A 16,014-nucleotide genomic window follows, 5' to 3' on the forward strand; every position below is an offset into this window, starting at 1 on the left:
CTTAAAGTGTCTCTGGTCGCTCAGACTGTCTCTGCAATGTCCTATTTCTTTGCCTTTGTTTTGCAAAGTCTATTCTATTTACGGAAGTGACCTATTTAGCATAGTCCTTTTAACTTTACAGCAAGAGACAGAGACCCTGTCAACCTAAGAACGTTGTATCAGTTTAATCCACCTAAGCCAAACCACAATCACTCTGAAGCCAGGTGGGCAGCATAGTTCAAACTGGGATTTGCATCAGTTTAGCTAAATCTGTTTAAATTCACCCCTTTATAGGAAGATCCTGATCTTGCCACAGCAGAATTTTTCAGGCAGTGGCTTGTTCTCTTGATTCCTGTTTGCTACCTTGCTTATGTTGATGAAGAACCTGAAGTGCCTTTATTTATGAGCAAGATGGCTGGTGAGAAACCTTGGCTAATCACTTGTAACACATGTTCAGGAAAAGAGATTCAGGGTGCCTAGCTGTGCCCCAGTCCCAGACTGAGAAGATGGTGTGAACATCTTTGCAATACCAAGTCATTGTTGTGATCCATAAGAGTAGTTGGTCTGATAACTAGATGCTAAGTATTTTATATAGCAAAAAGCCAGCTTTGTGGATTTCCAAAAAAATTTGTGTGCTGAATTGTGATGAGAAAATCAAAATCTCAAAACTTTTCACAAACCCCCAAAGGAAAGAAAACTGTATAAGGTCAGTCAACATGTTCCTTGCCATGATGACAATTTCTCTTTGTATATCTTTTATTATGAACTAACTTACTTTTTAGAACTCATTTTCAACAAAATCAGAACTTTTTATGTAGAAAACCTTGCAGCGGGATACTATTGAGCCTCTTTTAAAAAATTGAAAGAGAAATGCACCCAAACTGACCCTTTCCAACAGTTTTGGTTTTGGTGGTGTTCACAACACAAGTGATATCTCACTGTAGTAACCTGTGAGGAACTGGGAGGAACATAGTTTTCTGGAGGGAAGAGTGGGGAAGATGCACCAGCCTTGGAAGTCAGTCTGTGTGCATATGGCTAGAATATTCTTTACAGATGCAAGCATCTCTGGAAAGGTTCTGCTCGTGAAGAGCCCTTTTCAGTTTTACAAGTCTGGAGTACTGTCAGAATTGCCAACCCAAAATGCTCAAAAATCCAGAGTCACCAAAATATCATGAAATAATCTCATTATTTTAAAGGTAATGTAAAAATAATATATTTTTTTATTTGCCTTCAGCTTTTGAAGACTTTGAGGTGCACCAGGGTACCATTTTGAAGCTTTTTCCCACAGACATGAGGGGTAGAAATGTATTTTTTTTTTTTCTTTTAAAAATCTTAATTTAAAACAGTTTTGGGGTTTTGGATTTTCATTACCAAGCCAGAATGTTTCACAGGAAATCTTTTTTGGGGAAAGGAAAAAAATCTTTTTTAAAAAAATCCTGCATTGAAATATAGCATATTTTGGCCAACTTTAATTCAAACTTCATTTATGACTCGCCAACTTCACTTATCATGGGGAGTGGAAGAAATTTTATTATTGCATGTAACACAATTGGTTTATTTTCCCCCAGTTTTCTGTTAAATTGTTTTAACTCACAGAGTGAAGGGGAAAAGTTTTAAGGAAAGTTGTAATAAAACACACATTATCCGTAAATTACAATGTGACGCAATGAAATAGTTTCATGCTTTGATCACTCCCTTCATTGTTTTGATTGCTGGAGTAAAAAATGAGCAGATATGAGACTGAGTTGATAAGGATAGGCAGGTGAATGGGTTGGCATATGGAGAATGGCCAGAACTTTGGATCCTCGATCTCACATGCCATTTTCTGCTACTGGTCACCAGCAGCAGATTATTCTCCACCGGTGTTCCCTGTAAGATGAGTGCTGGAGCTGCCCAGGAGAGATTCAGGTGCTGCCCAGATGATTAGCAGAGTGCCCACAACTACCTACAGCTGGCAGCATGGGTGTCTACTGGTGGTGCACATCCAAACACGCATTGGTGCACATAACAAAATTCATCCCATCCATGAATGGGAAAAACATTAGTGGGACCACTGCTCTCCACCCTCCAAAAGCAAGGGGTAAGCGGGGAGGAATTATACCTGAAGTCACCGTCTTTTCCAGGGCTAGTACAGATTAGGCACAGCTCTGAGCAAGACAGAGACTATAACGTGCAAGTCAGGAATAAATCTGACGCCAAGGGAGAATAAGGTTCAATGTTTCTGCTTACAATTGTCCAGCTAATTAGTAGCACTGGAAGTTAAAAAAAAAATCTGAATGACCAATTCTCCAGAGGCTGATGGAGTTGCTGCTTTCTCCGGGTGGAGGCTTGTTTTACCATTGACGGCTGTTCCTGTAGCATCTGAACGGGGTTGTTTTTAACAAATAAATTTATAAAAATAGTAATGCCGTCTGGCCCTGTGCTATTTCCTGCAAAAGAGCTCTGTGAATCCCTGACAACTCCCTCTTTAGTTTCCTTCCAGGCAAAAGGCTCTGTACGTAGGGGAAGTGACACTGAGTACACAGCTATCTCATGCTCTGCGTGGCATGGAAAGCATGTTGGCTCTACATTTTCTTCTATGAGTCTTAATCACTAGGCGGGAGAGGCACATGTATTTCCTGCTTTATTTGCACATGCATAGAGTCAGGTTGCTGGTCCTTCACCCCAGCTCTGCAAAAGGGCCTTATGGCGGGTAAAATATCCCCACAGTGAAGAGCACTGCTGCAAGGGGACACCATATACCAGGCCTACGGCCATTCTGTGCTATCATGACAGACCTCTCAGGGAGGCGGGGAACTGGACTAAACTCTCTGTACCTTGGAGGTTTTCCCACAAGGGCTATAAATGTCTGCTGATGGGTGTAACAGAGAGCAGCCTACAGGGAGAATTTGGCCTTCACCAGATGCTAATCTGGCTCCCCTATCCAAGCTTCCAGAGGAATGTGCTCCACCAAGAACAGGAAACATATACCTGTGCATTAAATATTGTGTAAATGCATCAAAGAATGATGAACATTTGATACATGGACCAGATTTGGATCTCAGCAACAGTGCCAAATCTGGAGTGGCTCTGTTGCCTGTACTGATATCAGCTAAGATTTGTGTGTATGACTAATATATAAATATCAGATTGTTAAATCACCCTGAATTTAATATTTTTGTGTGTGTGTGTGTGTGTGTGTTATGACTAATCCCTTGTCGGCTCCCTAAGGGTTCTGCACCGTCTGGCAGATTTTAGTGTGCCTCAAACTCATGGTGGCCCTTTCCCTGCCTTAAGTCTTTCCAGAAGCAAAGATCTGTGTACTGAGCCATTCTCATCATCAGCATGTCATCAAAGGAGGGGGCAAGCCCCCTTCAGAAGGCTTGGACACCCCCATCCTTTCATTAAAGCAGCTCACCAGGAGAAGGGTTGGGTGGGCCTGGGCTCCCCCACTACTCTGGGCTGTGACCCAGGCAGCTGATGGCTTTTCCCCTGCTCCAAACACAGTAGCTTTTCCCTGGGCCACTTCTTCCACTGCTTCCCTCTAGCTCCTTCCCCCTTGTACCTAGCTGAGCCGCTTGTCTGTTCCCAAACCTCAGTCCTCCAGCCTCTCTCCCTGATCCACTCCTCTTCTTCCCCGCAAATTCCTGCCTGGGGGGAAGCCTTTTAGAGTGAGCCAGAAGGCCTTAACTGGCAGTGGGTGTCTGATTAGCCTTTTGCTGCAGGCTGTTTCTTAACAGGCCCCAGCTGCCTGCCTTGGTTTCTGGGCCACACTTTTTTGAGCTTAGGTGGTGAACCAAAAGGCACTGACCCTGCTCCCAGTACATTTGCCTTTCATCAGGTCTTGTAGCATGCAGCCTGTGGTCTGCCACAGTCTGTGTATATTTAAAGCATTAGTGTTGGCAGTGAGCTAAGGAGCTGGGCTGTGTAGTGCCTGAGGTGAAGGTCTCAGATCAATCTCCTCCTGGACAGGTGTCCACATGATAGAACCATGGCTGCTGGCCCAGAGGTGCTGACTTCAAACACTCCCTTTGATTGAAGGGGTGTTGAATTGGGCTATAACTGGTGCCCTCAGAGAAGGGGTGCTGGATAAGGACAGTGAACTACTCTCTGCCCTGTGTAGCTGGCCCCTCAGGAAGATGGCTGAAGCCTCTGGTTGCAATGGCTGGGTCAGCAACAGGGAAAGTTTTCCCTGCCTGTGGACTGTGGCTGTCAGTCTGGTGCCTTTTCAGAGGGGCTAGGTTCACCTTCTGTTCTAGAGTCTGGATGATATCTGCTTGTGCCAGGGTGAAATCAGCTCACTTTCCCAGAAGGGGAAGACAAGGGAGTGGTGCGCCGTTCCACTCTGGTGGTCTGCAGAGCTCTGTGTTTGGGGTGAGGGGAGGACATGGGGTCTTTCCCTCTTTCTGTCCCACCTGGAAGTGGATCATCCCCATCTGGAGGGAGCAAAGGAGCCAGCCAGCATGGTTACCTTGCTATCTGATCTCCATTTCGCTGAAGTGGCCTGTGGGTAATGTGTTGCACTGGGCCCTCTGTTTTGAGGCAGCTATGTCTTCGCAGGCACAAGAGACAATTAAGACTGGACTAAGTAAGACACTTGTGAATACACCGTTTGGGACCATTCTGCACTGGTCATGGCTGTGCACAGCAAGGATAGCCTAACTGACCTATAAGGGTCTCCCACCTTTAAATCCCAGTTTTGCTGCCCTTCCTTGCATTGAGAGCAACAGGACTTCCTTCTGTGACTCCTCTGGGAAATAAGGACTTAGTCCTGCAAGCCCACCTCCTCTCTCAGACCAGGCTTCCTCAACGGTGCAGCTAATGATCAACTTCTGTTCCTGTAGGTGTCTCTGGGATGATGAGTTACTACATGGACACAACTATTGGAAGTCCAGCCCCTTATCCTCTGGCCCGCCCAGGAGTGATGGTAAGGAAGGACGTTGGGTTCTTTTTCTTTTATCCCACAGTAGTTTGCACAGCATTGCAGACATCTGGAGAAACTCTGCACAGCAGCATGAACAGGCTAATACCAAATATTCCAGAGATATTGTTTAATCCAGAAAAGCCACTACACGTTCAGTTCTTATCCAGACCTCTTGGGCCTGCAAACCTGAGCTGGACGTAGAAGTACAGATTCTTACATGCGTCAGAGCAGAGATGTTAAGATAATGACCTTTGATGTGTCAATGCCTCCTTTTCCAAAGCTGTCTCTAACCCAAATTCTTTAGAGCTCCGTGGATGAATGCACATGGGTGTAAAGGCATCCCAGATTTTTCAAATGTCAGAAGAGGTTTGACTGGAGCTTGGATGAAGGTTCTGGGCTACATTCTGTTTTGCCTTTTGGGAGGCAGTGGTGCAAACGTAGTTTTAAGTTTGTTGGGACTGTCCTGGGGACCTAGTGTAGAACATAGAACACCCTATCGTAGGTGGCTATAGACAAAATACAATGTCCACTTGCTAGTCAGACTCTAATCTGCTCTCAGCATGTGGCATTGACAGTGGTTGCAAGGGGGATTGCATAGGATTGCAAGCTGTTCCCAAGCTAAGATATTCTATTTCCTTGTACTGTGGAGTCAGGTAAAGAGGCTGTTGGAGGGCCCCAGCTCAGTGTCTTTAATATTTCTACCACGTAGGCATAGATGTACACCTGAAAATTGCATCAGCAGCCACACATCCATCCCGCTGCCGAGCTCAATATAGGAGCCTAGATAGGGCTGTAGATTTGGGATGGAAAGGTGCCAAGAAGAGTTGATGGGAAAGTGGAATTTCCATCTTGCAGGAAAGTTCAATATGTTGGTTCTTTTTTTAGTCTCCAAATGGGATGACGTTGCAATAGTGAACATTTTCCCACAACAAAAATTTCTGGGGAAAAAAAAATCCCTGTTCGGAAATGTAAAAATGAAATTATTTGGTCACCTCAGAGTGAAAAAATTCAGTTTCAAAGTATTGATTTAAAGCAGGGAAAATGTTGTGTGTTTTTTTTTTTTTTTAATGGAAAAGTGAAAAAAATTAACTGAAATTGACACTTCCCCCTGCCCTCTTCTCCTCCACACCCCCCGAAAAAAAAATCTTCCAGCGCTCCCTCCCTCCAATGCCAGCAAAACTGTGTTTTTCCATATTTGGGGGAAATTTTATCTTTTTTTGGGAAACTTCAACCAGCCCCATGGAGCACATATTTCAGAGCTCACATGGTTTTAAGAGGAGAAGAGTCAGGAGGAAATGGTTAATGTTTGGCCATAGATGGAGAGAACATGACCTGGAAACAGCTGGGACAGGGTGTGAGTGGAAGAGACTGGGGCTCTGCAGATGGTAGCAGCCACAGGGATGGCTGAAGGTGGAGAAGGAAGCTCTCTTTCCTGTTATCGCTGGTGACAGTGTTAATCTTTCCCACTGCAGTGGGAGTTACCTGGCTCATTTGAATGGAATAAGCCTGTGGCCAGGCCTTAATCTGGACCAGGTCCTGGTACCAAGGGAATTGTTACCATGAGTTTAACCGAGGGAAGCATTTGATCAATTGGGATCAAATACTTGTCTACTTTGGTTTACTAAGAACTGACTCACAGAGTTTGTTCATCGCCCATACTCCTGTATCTGGGTACATGCCATGGGTCTTAGATTGTGACTTTCTTGTGCTCCTCTTATGGCAGGAAAGAGCCAGGTTCTGAGCTTTGTGCAGCTGTTACGAGCCTACAACATCATCTTCCCTTCCTCAAGGATATATCTGTTGTGCATCTTGGGAGCTCAAAGGTGCCCTGCAGGGCTGTGTACCCAGACCTATTAAGTCTCATTACCTAACATGGCTTCCCCAGGACTATGTCATTCATGGTAGCCCCACACTGGGTAGCGTTTGCTGGACTTTGCCCTTCTAAGGGCAGTCTTCAGCTGCTCAAAACTTTCACTGGAGCAAATGGGAGTCCCGTGAGTGGAGCAGGTCTCGGGTAGCCACGCAGGTGGTCCCAGAATTTCTGTGAGTGGTGCAACCCCATCTCCATAAGCAGGACTCTGCTGGAGTGACTTCGCATGAGTGGTGGAATGTGAAGAAGCACATCATCCCGTCCCTGCTGGTGTCTCCTCCGTGTCTGGATTTGTCCAAGTACCGGGTGGAGGACAAACCTTAAAAAAGCAGGACTGCCGGATCAGACCCCAGTGCTACTGGGTGGGGTAATGTGATCCCTATTCTACAGTGTGGGAACTAAACCTCCTAGCGGGTAAGTGACCTGGGTGATGCAGGTTTGTCTCCATACTCTGCTATAGGTTTCTGAATCTCAGCCCAGTGTCTTAACCACAGGGTGTTCCTAAGTTTATCAAATGCTTCTCTATTTTTGGTCGCTGCCAGTGGAACGTAGCCCCATATTTCTTTTCTCTTTCTGGCTCTGGCCTCCTTGTCTTCCTCCCTTACCTTTTGCCTCCGGCTCATTGAGTTCCTGACAGCTCAGCCAAGACCTCTTACTGATTGTCACCTCAGAAGTGGTACTGGGGTCCTGGCACATGCAGAGCTGGAGGAAGACACATATCTGCTGGAGAGACCCTGATCTCTTAACCAGTCTTCTCACCAGCAAGAATCTCTGTGCCAGCAGATCAAAGTTCTTTGGCAAAAGAGTGGAGGAGAGCACACTGGCTTTCTGAGGGTTTACAATCTAGCTGTATAAATAGGCCTGGGTCTCTTATCTCGAGTAACAACAGTGTCATTGCTTTGGGCCAGCAAAGCTTCCTTGTGCCCATTGCTTCTGCTCTTGTCATCTCTTTGCTTCCCTGCTAGGTGTGGTCTCTTGGGCTGGCGTTTAGAGGCAGATATTTATAAGGGGAGCTTGTGGGACAGGGTGGGCAACTATTAGGGTTCTACGTGTGGCCCATGAGATGTTTTATTTACTATTGGCTATGTGCAGGGTTTCAAGATTCTGTTGGCTTCTGTCTGTAATTTTTTTCCTACCTGTAATACTACAGTGACATGCATGTAAAGCAAGGGCACGTGAAGTGAGGTGTGCCTTGACTGTACATAACATTGACTGTGAGAGCTGTGAGCTCTCTCTGCATCCAAATCAAGCTGCTCCTGCAGTTCATAGACTCTTAGAATCCTAGGGCTGGAAGGGACCTCAGGAGGTCATCGAGTCCAGCCCCCTACCCAAAGCAGGACCAACCCCAACTAAATCATCCCAGCCAGGACTTTGTCAAGAAGGGACTTAAAAACCTCTAGGGATGGAGATGCCATTACCTCTCTAGGTAACGCATTCCAGTGCTTCACTGCCATCCTAGTGAAATAGATTTTCCTAATATCCCGCCTAGAACTCCCCCACTGTGACTTGAGACCAGCACACCCTGCAAAACTACCCCACCATGGGAGACCATCTTGGTTACAACAAGAAGTCCTGTGGCACCTTATAGACTAACAGATATGTTGGGGCATAAGCTTTTGTGGGCAAAGACTGGCTTCGTTAGATGCAAGTTGTTGCACCTGACGAAGCGGGTCTTTGCCCACAAAAGCTTATGCTCCAAAATATCTGTTAGTCTATAAGGTGCCACAGGACTTCTTGTTGTTTTTTGAAGATAAAGACTAACATGGCTACTTCTCTGATACTTGTCATATTTGTGATGAGAGTCTTGCAGCCCTCTAAGATGCAGGAGCTCGTCTCGTGTGGTCCACTCACCAGCCTAGGTTTCCCATTGCTGCGGTGGGAGTAACTAGACATCTGCCAACTTTTTGCCTCTTTGAATCTCCTTTCATGACCTCACTGCTTCAGAATCCCCTTCTAGCTACCATTGCACCTGTGCTAGAAGTATCTCCATCACTGGAGATCACTGCAGTGACAGGGAGGAGAGAGGTGGGCACTGCAAGTTTCCCGTGCAGCTTGCAAGACTTTCAAATGCCTAGGGGAAACTGAGGCACAGAGAGGGCAGTGGTTTGCCTGAGATTATTCAGCAGGCCCATGACAATGATGCTGAGGGGAACTGCTTTGCAGAACTCTGCATCACCCATTGCAGTAGGCACTGAGTCCCCATTGAAATGAGACCATCAAGGATTCTGTCACGTTGCAGAATAACTTGGTATTAATAACACTGCTGGCATCTTCCCTGGTGGCCTTACTGGAGAATTGAAATGGGCACATCCAGCTGTCAGGGTTTTTTAATACCTAATCCTGATTAATATTCGGGTCAATGGGAATGGAGGGAGCCAAGCTTCTGGGATCAGGCCCACGTAGCTTGGGAAATCTCTGTACTAGCCCTGTATTGTTTCTTGGTGACTAGTCTCAGACTCCATCCGGCCTGTTTCTGAGCGCCTACAGTGTTCTGTAGCTGAACTGTTCTTATTGTTTCCAGACTAATAGCTCCTGATGTCACACCTAAAATTATCTTCAACTTCCCACTATTGCTGTGTCTAGTCTGCCCCTTCCTGTACTGTCCTGAGCCCTCTGCCTGCTCCGTTCAACTCTGAGCAGGCTCTCAACAGCCTCACTTCCTGAAACAGGTTGAGCAATCCCTTGCTGGCAGCTAAAAAACAGCCATGGGGATCACCAGGGTTCCCTACTTCGTGGGTGACGTGATAGAATCATAGGACACTGGAAAGGACCTTGAGAGATCGAGTCCAGTTCCCTGCCCTCAGGTGCCCTAAACAATCCTTGAATACGTGTCTGTCTAACCTGCTCTTAAATATCTCCAGCGATGGAGATTCCACAGCCTCCCTAGGCAATTTATTCCAGTGTTTAACCACCCTGACAGTTAGGAAGTTTTTCATAAAGCCCAACCTAAACCTCCTGTGCTGCAGTTTAAGCCCATAGCTCCTTCTCCTATTCTCAGAGGCCAAGGGGAACAATTTTTCTCCCTCTTCCTTGTAACACTCTTTTAGGTACTTGTTAACCACTATCATGTTAAGCTTAGAAAAAGAAGACTGAGAGGGGACAAGCCCAATTCTTTCAGTCTTCCCTCATAGCTCATGTTCCGTGGATCTTTGATCGTTCTTGTTGCTCTTCTCTGGACCTTCTCCAATAAGACTAAAACCACCCTGACTCTCCCAGGAAACAGCCTGTGTTGCCAATAGCAAGTCAGGTGAAAAGTCTGGGTCGAGACCTGCTGAGAGGTAAAGCCCTTGCAGTACTTCTCTGGAGAGAACATTCTTCTGGGAAGGGGGCTGATCCACCCCCTAGATGGAATAAAGCTATTCTTCCTTTGTGGCAAACCATACTTCCTTCCTTGTAACACTTTCCCTGGTGTAGCTGCACCTCTGAGCAGAGAGGGCACAGCTTGCATGCCTTTGTGTCCCCCAGCATTAACAAAACACTAGTTGTGGGTGTTGATAAGAACCACTAATGTGCAGGCAAAGCAGACCAGCCTCTGGTTCCCAAGATCTCTGCTGAACAGGTGTCTTCTGCAAATGGAGCAGCCTCAGAAAGGAGTTTAGGAAGGGATATTTATTCAGTGTCCTTATCTTCAGTGCCTTGAAATACAAGACAAGAGTCCTGTGATCTCTCAACTTCTTATAATGCCTCCTGACAGTTATTGAAAGAAAGCCTTTGTGACCTTCTAATGACTCAGCTTGCTGTGCCACTGAGCCGCTTTCCAGATGAATCATTCTAGATGATACGGTTTCTCTCATTGACTAATTCTCATATTTTAGGGTCAGTTCAGGTGGGTCTGCTTTTTCAGATGAGCCCAGGGCCAGGTTTTCACAGACTTAGCGCCCTGGGTTGAGGCCGGTCACCCAAAACGCCAAGCTGTTCAAAATGTGACACCCAAATATTGAAAAGGGCCGTATGCCTGGGGAAGAAATGACTCTAGTAAAAGGGAAAGAGGAGTGGATGTTAAAATGCAGCCTGGCTGTTGGGCTCTCCTGATAGCTGCTGGAATATCAGGTGGTGTGAGGAGGCCAGGAGCATGGGCAGATATAGAAAGGGATGTTATCAGCTAGTTTCTAGGCCAAAAAACATGGGGAGCGGGAGAGGAGGCACACAAAATATTAGCTCAATTCTCCTTCACTGGGGACAAAGGGCACCACTTGACCCTCAAGGCAAGAGAGTGTGGAGGAGAGAGATTTCTGGGAGAGGGCTGGAGGTGGGCACATAGCTTGACTGTGGGGTTTCTGCTGCCTGCTTTAACTGATGGCTGTGGGTCCCCACAAACTGGAGCCTGTAATGGGCAGTGGTCTGCGGATGAGCAAAGGGTTAACATAGGGTTTGGCTTCATGTCAGCCTGAAGCTTTGTAAATCTTTTTATTTTACTCCAGACCAAAATATGTGGGTTGAAATTTCTCCCAGAAAACATTATTAGTAGTTTTGGTAGGAGCAGTTGTTCTATTTGTGGCTAGATCTGCTTACTAGCTGATGTATTTCCCTTGTCATTGAGGCAGGGTGCTGCTAATCCCTATGAAGATCCTTGGATGAGCTGTGGGTTTCAGTCCACCTGCTACCAGCAAAGGATTTGCTACCCAGTCTGGGATGAATTGGCCAGTCAAGAAGTGCCCACTGGCTTAGAACCCTACAACGCAGGTAGGTCGTCTTTCTACTAAAATACGGGGTGGGGGGGAAAGAAAGTAAGTGCCTTTGTGAGCATGTACGGCATTTACTCATGTCCTTTGTAGGATTCAGCAGATAGCTCACATCTAGTGAGCAGGATTCTGGGTCTTTGGGAGGGGAGCTGCTTCAAGGAACTTTGCAACTTCCTGGTTGAAAGGCACTAGCTTCCTATTTTACATTAGTGCCTATGGAAGCCTGGTATCTGACCACAGGTAGGCTAAACCGAGCAATAATTGCTGCTTACTGGACAATTTTAATGTTATCTTGTTATCCTCCTCACCCCACCCTACTTCTGTCTTCTGCCTGAGTCCTGCTTAAGAACTGCCTGTACTACCAATAAGACATCTTGTGTGTGTCTTGCTGTCCTTTTCTGAAGTGGAATGAGACTTGTGGCTGTCTCCCTCTAGAGGCAATAAGCCAACAAAGATAAAAGCCTGAGGCTGTGGTCACACTACAGAAACCTGTCAACAGAAGTCACTGTCGAAAGAGATTTCCCAATAAAACTTCTGTAGACAGAGAGTGGCCACACACAAAAGCCAGTCGGGAGAGTGCTCCACTGTTGACAGAGCAGCTGGATTGCCCAGCTGCTCTCTTGGCAAAAGAGGCACCTGAAAGCTGAGCAGACAGGGCTGCCCATTGCTCTGGAGTCAGAAGGAAGTGCAGCTAGGTGGATCAAGCATAGGGTTTGGACTCAAGACATGGCTTCTATTTCTAGTTCTGATGTTGGAAGACCTTGGTGGAGTCGCTCTGTGCCTCAGTTTTTCCATCTTCAAAATGGGAATAATGATACTCACCTCCTGTTCTCTGATATCTGCTGATGGAAAAGAGCTAATTAAGAGCCAGGAAATTGTCCTAAATTCAGCAACATTTCTGTAAGATCGTGGTCTTGGTTTTCGTTTGGGCCAATGAAAGTATTCTATAGCTAGAACACATTCCTTCTCCTCTTCCCCACTCGTCCAGGGCCATGTGTTGCAACTAACTCCAAGGGGGAGGTTGTAGTCTCATTAAAGGGGTGAGCCTTCCTGTGTACCAGCATACCCACCTGGTGTTCACAGTCTGATACTTGCCTCACCAAGTGATGATCTGTAATTCCAAATTTACTACTAAATTCTTTGCTTTGTGTTCCTCACGACCCATGTGTGTCCTATCTGCCAAACAGATGGTAGGGTCTGCGGAGCAGGAAACGATCAATGACTGAGGTTCTTAGGCGATACCATACTAATTGCTCTCTCTGGGACATGACTTCCAGAGGCTTGATTTCCACAGGAATAATGCCAAATACCAGGTCGACTGTTTGTACTGGTACAGGTAAAAGTATCAAAACTGGAGGTGATCAGTGGGTATCTTCCCCACCACCGTTGCTCTGTTTGTGGCTTGGAAACACCTACCTCTTCTTCACACGTTTTCCTGTTTCTAGAGCTGAGCCCAAGTTAGAAACAGACAATTCACCAACTGTTCATGCTAAACCTAGCCCCATGGGGCCATGATCCTGACTGAGAGTCTTTGTGTGACAGTGTGATACAAGCATTCATTTTTGTTTTGTTTTGCATCCTCTTATTGACCATACAAGTCTCGTTTATTCATAATTTGCAAGTTATTACTGATTTAATCAGTGACTAACTTTTGCTCTGTAGATTGTTCAGAGTGGGAATCCTACAGTCATGTCTGTTTTTTTTTTTTTTTTTTTTTTTTTTTTTTTTTCCTTGTGTCACTAACTGACACAGTGTAAATCTCAGCTTGCATGTTCAACAAGAAGCAGGATTGTCCAGTCTCTGTGGCAGAGAGCAAGGAAAATCACTTAGCCCTTCTCTGCCTCTCTTTTCTCCCTTCTGTAAAATGGGGATAATAGCACCGCTTTGTCTCCCTAAGGGTTTGGGAGAATGGATACATTAAAGACAGACAGATGTTCACACACTATGATAATGCAGGGCCAAATAAGCACTTAAGATGAAATTCAGGCTGGGGGAAAGCGACCTCTGGGCAAAAAGCCAATTTAAAGTTATTGAACCACTTATGTCCCATGTAAACCTATCATGGTTTGTGTAGGCTTCAGCAGTGCATAGGGTCTATGCTGGCCCTCTGCCCTTTTCACCCATTATTAGATCTACAAATTGGCTGGCTGTTCAGAAAAGAGCAATGAAAATGCAGGATTAATGCAACAGAACTGCTACATTTCACAATCTTTTGTATCATTCAGAATTCATTCTGGGCAAATATTCAAACATTTGAACTAACTTTTTTTGTGGGTCGTGTGTGCCAGCAGTCATGGTAGTGAAGCACAAGGATTGGTATGTTAGCAGGAGGCAGGCTGTGGTTGAACTAAAATTCCCCTTTGAATGCAAGGGAATATGCCCTTCATTTCTTAATTCAGATGTTTGCTCCACTCTGGGGGTGACAGGCTATGATGGGGCTATGCTGCCGGTTCTCTGCTCTGGCTAAATCTATGCTTGCAATGTTTGGACATACTTCAAACGCTGGCTAAGCTGTTCTGGAAAAGTTCTGTGTTTTCTCCTCTTCTCTGCCCAAGTACACTCTGGAGGGATGAGAGTACCTGTGACACAGGCCCCTCTCCTCCTGCAGGGTCTGCGAAGCATCAGAGCGAATGCAGGACTCGGGGCCCAATCCAAAACCTGCTTGAAATCAGTGGGGGGAAACTCCCATTGGCTTCAGATCCTTAACATAAAAGAAATCTGATTCCCTTAGCACCGCTGATTTTTTTTTGTAAGGGATTCTTCTCTTCAGTTCAGTTCTCTCTACTGTACTTTAATTTACCCTTTTTTTTTTTTTCCTTCTTTTATGTTGACTTGCCTTTATAGTCTAGAAGAGTTTCAGACTTTGCTCGAGAGGAAACCCTTATTTGTGTATATTGCTCCGCACTTTCATATCTTGTCCTCTCCTCTTCTTTGGTTGCACACGTCAGTCCTGCACTGTCTTCTAATCTCTTTATGAAGAGAAGGCTATTTTCTTTTGATGACTCTCAGGTTGGGAAAAGAAACAGAAGGAAAACCCAAGTGTAAAACCGTCCCTATGTGATACAAAACTGCAGCTTTGCTAAAAGTTTCAGGCTACTTGCGCTAACAGAAGAATTTTTGCCTTTGATGCGAAAGTTTATTTACCTTGTGCTCTAAGACAGATAAGATTATGAAGTGATATGAATAGGGGAAAGCGAGACTTGTAGTTTAACTGGAACATAAAAAGTGTGTGTGGGGGGCCTGGATGGAAGGAGGGGTTATGTTTTAAAACAATGCGAAAATCTGCAACTGGAATGTTTATCCCTCTTTTTGCGTCACAGAGATGCAAGAGCATAACTTCCTGCAGCCGGGCTGGGTGTTGTGTAGAGTGTCAGGAAAAGTTTGCACTTTTCTGCTTGTGAGCCTGAACGTGAACCACTCACCCTGAATCCGTGGCGAGCTTTCCCACCTCCGCATCACTTCAGGCAAAGGGGAAATTAGAATGTTGGAGGCAGCTGTTGTGGAGGAAAGAGATGAGGTAGCAAAGGCGTGTGCTCCGCAGTCAGCATTGCGACCCGTAAGAGGAGCAAAGTCTCTCTGGCTAATGTTCTTACGTGGGTTGATGGTTACAAGCCACCTTTCACGGAGGAGGTTGGGAGTGGAGGGTAGCTCAGGACTGAAGACAAACAGGAGGCAGGTGCAGACTGAGGGGAAGGAGGAAGGCACAGGACTAGGACAGCAGGGAATGCTGCAGTTAGGCATAAGAGGCAGTGAGGCAGGAGGATGATGAGGGACAGTGGAATGGTACTGCAGCAGTGAGGTGTATATACTGTATTGGTGACCCCAGGACACCGGCCTGCTCATGAAGTGGCTAGCCTGGGCCCTCTTCTGTAAGCCTTACGTTTCCTTAGCAAAAAGGGAGAATGGCCCCAACAACCAGAAACCTGCAGGGACTGAGGAGGAGCCAGATCTGGCCTCTTGCAGTTCAGGTGGGCAAGTGAGAGTCCAGAAAGGTGATGGAACAGGGGGTCTGAGTCTTCTTCCCATGTGGGGAGATGAGGGCACGCTGCCCTTTGGGTGAGGCTTTCTGCACCCGACAGGATTTGGCCTCTGGGCTGCTGCACCCCTTGCATTCTGAACAGCTGCAGGCATGGAGGGGTCACCTCATGCCAGCTGGTCATTGTCTTCACAGTACTCCTGGCCTGTCCAAGGGCAGGTCAGATTGGGGATCCTTGTGAAGTCATGGGGGCTTGTCTGGTGTGTGTCGAAGACTCTGGTTTGGATCAGTCAAATTCTTGCTCTGGCTTTAGGCAGCCAGGAATGTAACTTCTCCTCAGGAGAAGCTAGCCTGGTCCTTTGTGAGGTGGATCTCCATAGGTTACAGAGCCCGTCGCTTTCCTAGATCACCTGTGCAAAGTGAGGCATTAGCAACTCTCTGGTGCTCCATGTGAAATGGCCGCAAGCCTCCTCCCGCTGCCTCCGCCCCATCTATCTGAGGGGCCTCCACACAATCCCAGAACACCGCCCTGCCTCACCTAACTGAGGGGCCTATGCTCCACAAGATCTCAGAGCGCCTCTCTCCCACCCCCATCCCTGCTCCA

General features: G+C 46.3%; 1 protein-coding gene across 2 annotated transcripts in view; it reads left to right on the forward strand.

Annotated features, from left to right (window-relative positions):
- ETS1 (ETS proto-oncogene 1, transcription factor) overlaps positions 1 to 16,014 on the forward strand; it is a 127,140-nt gene that overhangs the window by 8,175 nt on the left and 102,951 nt on the right. The window contains exons 2-3 of one of the 2 annotated variants that reach the window (XM_074976754.1): positions 4,803 to 4,885; positions 11,297 to 11,435. In XM_074976754.1, the coding sequence (XP_074832855.1) occupies positions 4,814 to 4,885; positions 11,297 to 11,435 (211 nt within the window). In that variant the 5' untranslated portion in view covers positions 4,803 to 4,813. Of the gene's footprint in view, positions 1 to 4,802; positions 4,886 to 11,292; positions 11,436 to 16,014 lie in introns of those variants that run through there. The other variant, XM_074976752.1, reaches the window with a different exon arrangement.

Source organism: Carettochelys insculpta, chromosome 25 (assembly GCF_033958435.1).
Source record: "Carettochelys insculpta isolate YL-2023 chromosome 25, ASM3395843v1, whole genome shotgun sequence".
Lineage (NCBI taxonomy): Eukaryota > Metazoa > Chordata > Testudines > Carettochelyidae > Carettochelys > Carettochelys insculpta.